We start from the raw sequence: 6038 nt of genomic DNA, 5'->3' as shown, positions 1-6038 counted from the left end.
ATTAAGAGACACATCAGATGTAATGTTAGAATTCTCCTGGTATGTTGTAGGCTTCTACACTTAGAAGACCAGATTATGAAATCTACATTGTTCTACAGATTTTATATTATGAACAAGCCCTGTTTTCTTTCATCTGTGGTAATAGCTTGTCTACAAGCTTTAACCATGAAATAAAATTGGATGTAGTTCATAAATGACAGAAGATGCCAATTCCCTTAGATATCCTAAAACTGTCTCCAAAACAATAGTTCAACATAATCTTTTCAGAATACAAACTGAAAGCCTAACAAGAAAAGACACTTCATGAACATTATAGATAACAGGCTTTTTAACTCCTCTCAGATTAGAACTTGTTTTAAACCACTTTATAGACAAAGCGAGAAATCAGGTATTCACTGAAACCTGTAAAAATTATTCTAAAATAACCTTGATTCTATTAAGTTTACTGGTTGTGTCAGAAACACATTCCAGAAACTAACATGTTAAGATACTAAACTCCCAAACAGTTCATGATTCCTCCCTTACTCCGTCTTATTCAGCAGTCTTATTTCAACCAAGTGGTAGTTTGGTCTCTGCAAAGGGAGACAAGCAACATAAATGGTTTTCAAAACACCCTAAAGGTGACCCAGAATCTTGCAGGTATAAAACTTCCATGACTGCTCTGAAAAGACAAAAACTTTTCATAAATAGTATAAATTTTGGTTATCCCAAGTATAATACAAACTAAATTCTGCACTAAGTGACCTTGTAAAAGGATTTTTGTCTGACTGAAGCAGCCAAAATAACTACCACCTGCCCCTCCACCTGCCAAGAAACTCTTAGGGCTATGAGCCAAACTCCTTAGATGTATTTACAAGTTCCCCATTCTTTGATGATTTGCCAACTTAGTTTACTGGAACCCATTTTTAAGCTGAGTTCACCCACCTAACCTCATTGCCAGTCATCTAAATGTTCAACATTTTATTATTAAAACAGATCCGTTTGTTCACTCCACTCTCCCGAATTACTTGCAACCTCAATCATTTCCAAACCTTCAGAGAAGGACTGTGATAGGGAATGGAAGAACATTGCATGGTAGAGTGTGTTCCCAGGAAAGAACCAAATTACCATTAAATTCTTCATCCACTGGCATGTGTGTGACCACAGATTATTTTCACCAATTACAATTAAGTGAAGACCAACTCTATATGTTTACAACTCCCCATCGTGTGCTTGAATTAGGGATCTTGGAGAATCTGTTTTTTACCATTGGCTAGTCACTTTGAATGTATAGATAATCACAAAAGGTGAAGAGCTCTAAAGATTCCAAGTGTCTATTCAAAAGCTGTTAAGTGAAAAACGATGAAATGGAGCACACCCACAATAATTCTTGGACTCCTGGAGATCCTAAGACATGCTACAAAAATAGGTCTTTATTCTTAGGAAAATATAGTCAGAGCTAGCTTCCTTATGCTATACATAAAATCTTAACATCAGAGGCAGTACAGATAGTACAGATAGTTTTTTGAACTGATCTCCAAACAAGCACAAACCCACTACGTTAAAAAGAACAGATAAGTTGAGGTTTTTGGCAAAAGACAGTACTTCACACATCTAATCCAAATCAAAGAGCCTGCAGACAGTTGTTTTCAGTGAGATGAAAGGAATGAAATAAATATAAATTCTATGGATAAATAAATGTAAGAGACAATTTAAATAAGCTAAGAGAACTAATATTTCTTTTAAATAAAAGTACTAGTCAGGTACAAGCTTTTGTTTCTCAATGCCAGACTTCTAAATGTTTCAGACTACTGTTAAAATCATTAAAAACCTAATCTTGGACCAGAGCATTAGTTATAATACTGTTTTGCATTTGTAAAAAAGATGTTTTTTTCCAACTGAATGCTTCTGGTCCTGAGAAATATTTTATGTATATTACTGAAGGCAGACTGTGGTGCTAATAGAACTTACATTTAAGTACTTTTTAAAAAAGTGACAGACCAAAAAGTCCATCTATTAATTTGCCCACAGTTAAAAATGTCTTTGAACATTGGTTTATAATTAGCATCTTTAAGAAAAGTAGTGGCATGCCCTATTGAGTGGTATCACTGAGTAAATGCTACACTTTAAAACATCATCCTCACAAGTCTATTCATTTTATGTAGTTATTTAAGTCTTTCATTCATTCATTTTATACCCACCAATGAATTCCTATGGTCAGATAGAAATTTTATGGAATACATCACTGGGGAGAAAATGGTTGTGGTGGGTATTCCTGGAAAGTTGTAGGAATCTGAGCATCCATTTACTCTAAGGGCAGCTCCCTCTCCTAAATGCATGAAGTCCTTCCACATTTACTTTCTCCCCTTAGAATAGAGACATGGCTTACTCTATAATAACAAGGTGATCTTCTGTTGTTTTCTAGTCAAGTGACTTCAGCTAAGCAGTCAAAAAAAGCTGTCCTGCGTGTGACAATTTTGCCCATCTAGCATGTGTTCATCCTGATATTAAGTCTTTCCAATACATACAAGTAAATACCCGAGATCACCCCATCAATCCATTCCTATTAAGTTCCTATTTTATCATGAGGAAAATGTTTATATTCTATTAAATCAGACTTGCAGTAATTAATAAATTTCTCATGATGCTACAAGAACCACCATCATGAGTGTGCAACCGCTCTTTTTGTGCTCAACCCCCACTTCATTTCTAGTATCTGATTCAACTGCAATGGCTGAAAATCTCCCACAAAAAGCATGTTTGGGAAAATATATATAACACAATTTTCTCACAAAGCAACTTTCTGAAAACTGATTAACTAAACTGATGATCACGTTTGATTGCCAAGTAGTCTGCAGAAACAAAATCTTGCGTCTGTTTAGGTAACTCAAGTTCCTTGTTTAACAATCAGAATGCTTTAAGAATACATTTTTCACCCCAAGGAAGGGACTTGACTCTTGGATTTAAGACCCATTCCTTGACAATATATACAAAATTTCTTTTAACTTGTCATCTGTCCATCTTTGAAGCTGTCAAAGCCAAGAACCCATAAACAAATCACAAATAGCAATAACCTACATTAGTTAACATTCCCCTTTTAACATGTTGACATTTTTACTAAAGGATTAGTTATTTTTGCATTTCCATTTCTCATATCCCATGACATTCCATATAAATTGCATTATTGCTTTATAGGCCACACAACATTCAAAAGTATGTTTATATGCATTGCCTGTTTTCCTTGATCTCTTATTGATAAGAGTTTGATGCTGATTTTTTACTACAGAAATTTAAGTTTGAAAATACCAGTTAGTATTTCTTCTCAGAACTTAATTGTTCACATCACTAATCACTACATGCATATTTAGCTCTGATTATATTGCTCAAAAACTGCACCCATTATCAGAACAGTGCAAATGATATTTAATTTTAAAATTATAATGGCTTGAATTCAAAGTTATTCAAATGAACACTGTCAAGTAATTTCACTTGAGTGTGTATATATTTCATCACCACTGTTTACATTACCCATCAATTCTTCACAATTTCTTTATATCATCATTTTCCCTCCCAAATCCCCAAACTAAGAATGCCAAATAATCTTGGAAACCCACAGTTCCATATTTTAATGTTTCAAGAACACATTTGTGAACTCACAAAAATGTTCATCTTTCAACTTTGACAATGCATTTCTTACTTAAGTCAAACAAACCCGTCCTAAAATCCCAACAAATAATTCTGAGAATTAACTTAAACACCTTGACAGTGTCCCTTAAAAAAGGGTATGACAGTAAAGTGCCAATAGGCATGGCAATGACCTCTCTGATGGGATCATTTAATTCCTTGGAACTGGGAAACGCCAGCACCAAAGATTACACTGAGATTCAATTTAACTGAAGGCTACATTTAGTTTACCCACTTTCCACAACCTATTATACTCATTATATGTTAGAATGAAATGTAAATGTTTGTGTAGCCCTCAAACTTACACTAAGATTTGAAAGAGATGTACTTTTAAAAAAGCACGGGGTAATATATAAAATCAGTGGCAGAAAGTTTCATTAAGCACCAGGAACTAATTTTTGTCACCCCATACTCATTTTGTAGGTAAGTTTCAATAACCGGCAAGGCACATTTACATATATTCCAATGAATACTTATTGACAAATTTTAAATTACACTCTATGTCCCAGCTATCCCAGTAACTGACATACAACATACTAAAATGGTTTATTAAGGTAACATAAAAAAACCAATTAATGTGAAACATACAGGCTATTGGCAACCACTATTCTAAAATTATGTAAGTACAAATAAACATACTGAAATGTGTGCAATTCTAAGTTTTTAAACCAGAATATTTCTACACTAACACACATTTATATTAATGACACATAAAAAAAATAAAAACTTTATTACAAAAATAAGTTACACTCGCCTCCAGCTTACAGTATAAAACAATTTTATTTGCAGGAATGCAAAATGATTGTTTGCCATGAGCATTTTGAACATATGACATGTCTAATTTTGTTAAATTTGCATTTACTGGGGGAACTGGTGTGTATAAAACCTTAATTAAGTATAATAAGCTCTGATCTTCATCGTGGTGCCTATTGGGTATGTGATATAACTGCAGTATCCCTTTGGGGAAGGGGAAAAGGGATTTCTTTATACCAAGTCCTAATTAGACTATAATTTCACTTTTGACTTTAAGCTATCAATTTAGGACTTGGCAAAAATTTTGAGGGTGATTCAATAGAGGATGCTTCACCACTGAACACTCACTGTCATCAAGGTGCTTTAGAAAATTAAAAACATAGCACAAATGATTGTACTCTATTCTACAAGTTATCATGACCTGCATAAGAAATGGAAAGCTGATTCACATTTTTGCAGTGATCAGCAGTAAGAAATGCACTAATGAAACATACCTTTTACCTAAAAAGCTAAACTACAGCCATATACTAATTTCTATGATTTATGAAAAAACTTCAAAATATCCAAATGTCAGGCTTTGCTGTACAATTGTCAGTTTTAGTCTGACTTTTTATAAAGGGACACTGCAGTATTTAGTACAAGTTCGGATGCACTTTTTTTGAACATCTGATGTCTTACAAAAGTAACATCTTGCTAAACTATTATACATCCAAATAACTACAATATCTGAAGAAGCAAGGCTGCTTTTTCAGCCACAAAATACGACAAAAGCAAGGCCTGTTATGATGGTCATGAGGAAGTCTTACAAGCCTCTGAAACTAAAGGCAACTAAGAATGTTACATTTGGTATATTAAAATCTTACCCTCATATCATTTAACAAGCCTTGCTTTTATCTACAAAGATTTTCTATGTACAGTACAGACAGGGTATAGTTCAATCCTCTGCTACTGAGGTAGTTAACCAACCCTTTAAAAAAGGTTCTGAAAAGAACCACTATCTGGAATGCCTGACTAACCAGCTCTGATGATTACACCTGAAACTGCATATCTGAACACAATTCAAAAGTGATTACTATAAAAAAGATATAGACAATCATGATTAACCTTGGTGAGCAGAAATAAAATTTAAGGATACCAACAATGGCATTCATCTATACCACTGCAATAAAATTTAAATGCACAAATTCAAAAGAATATTTCAGAAAACCACTGCTGGGATCCTTAATTTAAAAAAACAGGGGAAAAATCTACTTAGAGCAGATTTTTTAAAGAGAAGAACTTTATTCTTTATTAAGATACCATGCTAGAAGTTATGAAGGATTTCTGTTGGAACACATTTGGAAAATAGAGTAGCTTTAGTTTAATAACTTGCACTGCAGAGAAAATTGTTAAAGAAATTCATATCAAAGTCCAAGTATTAGTTCAATGTCCTGTATTTGATTCCATGATCTTCATAGGAAGGTCTTCTGCAACAGAATATGCTCCTATACAGCCGAGATATTTAAGGTTGCTTGATTTCCTTACCATTACTCCACTGCAAGCTTCTGGTGTAATCCCACATAGCAAGTCAGTCTTCATTGTAACAGGTCAGGACCGGCCTCGACCCCTTTTCCCTGCTAGCC

The 6038-nt window shown here is 34.0% G+C and overlaps 1 protein-coding gene across 10 annotated transcripts in view; it reads right to left on the bottom strand.

Annotated features, from left to right (window-relative positions):
* Positions 1-1392: 1392 nt before the first annotated feature.
* Positions 1393-6038, bottom strand: part of SYNCRIP (synaptotagmin binding cytoplasmic RNA interacting protein) — a 31610-nt gene continuing 26964 nt past the window's right edge. For 4 of the 10 annotated variants that reach the window (XM_082730645.1, XM_082730644.1, XM_082730639.1 and 1 more), the window contains one exon: positions 1393-6032. In XM_082730645.1, the coding sequence (XP_082586771.1) occupies positions 5991-6032 (42 nt within the window). In that variant the 3' untranslated portion in view covers positions 1393-5990. The remainder of the gene's footprint in view (positions 6033-6038) is intronic. The other 6 variants (XM_082730636.1, XM_082730646.1, XM_082730643.1 and 3 more) reach the window with 3 other exon arrangements.

The sequence above is a fragment of the Mustela nivalis genome (assembly GCF_964662115.1).
Source record: "Mustela nivalis genome assembly, chromosome: 5".
In the NCBI taxonomy this organism is placed as follows: Eukaryota; Metazoa; Chordata; class Mammalia; order Carnivora; family Mustelidae; genus Mustela; species Mustela nivalis.
Note: the sequence above shows the minus strand (reverse complement) of the source record. Positions and strands in the feature narration are given on the sequence as shown.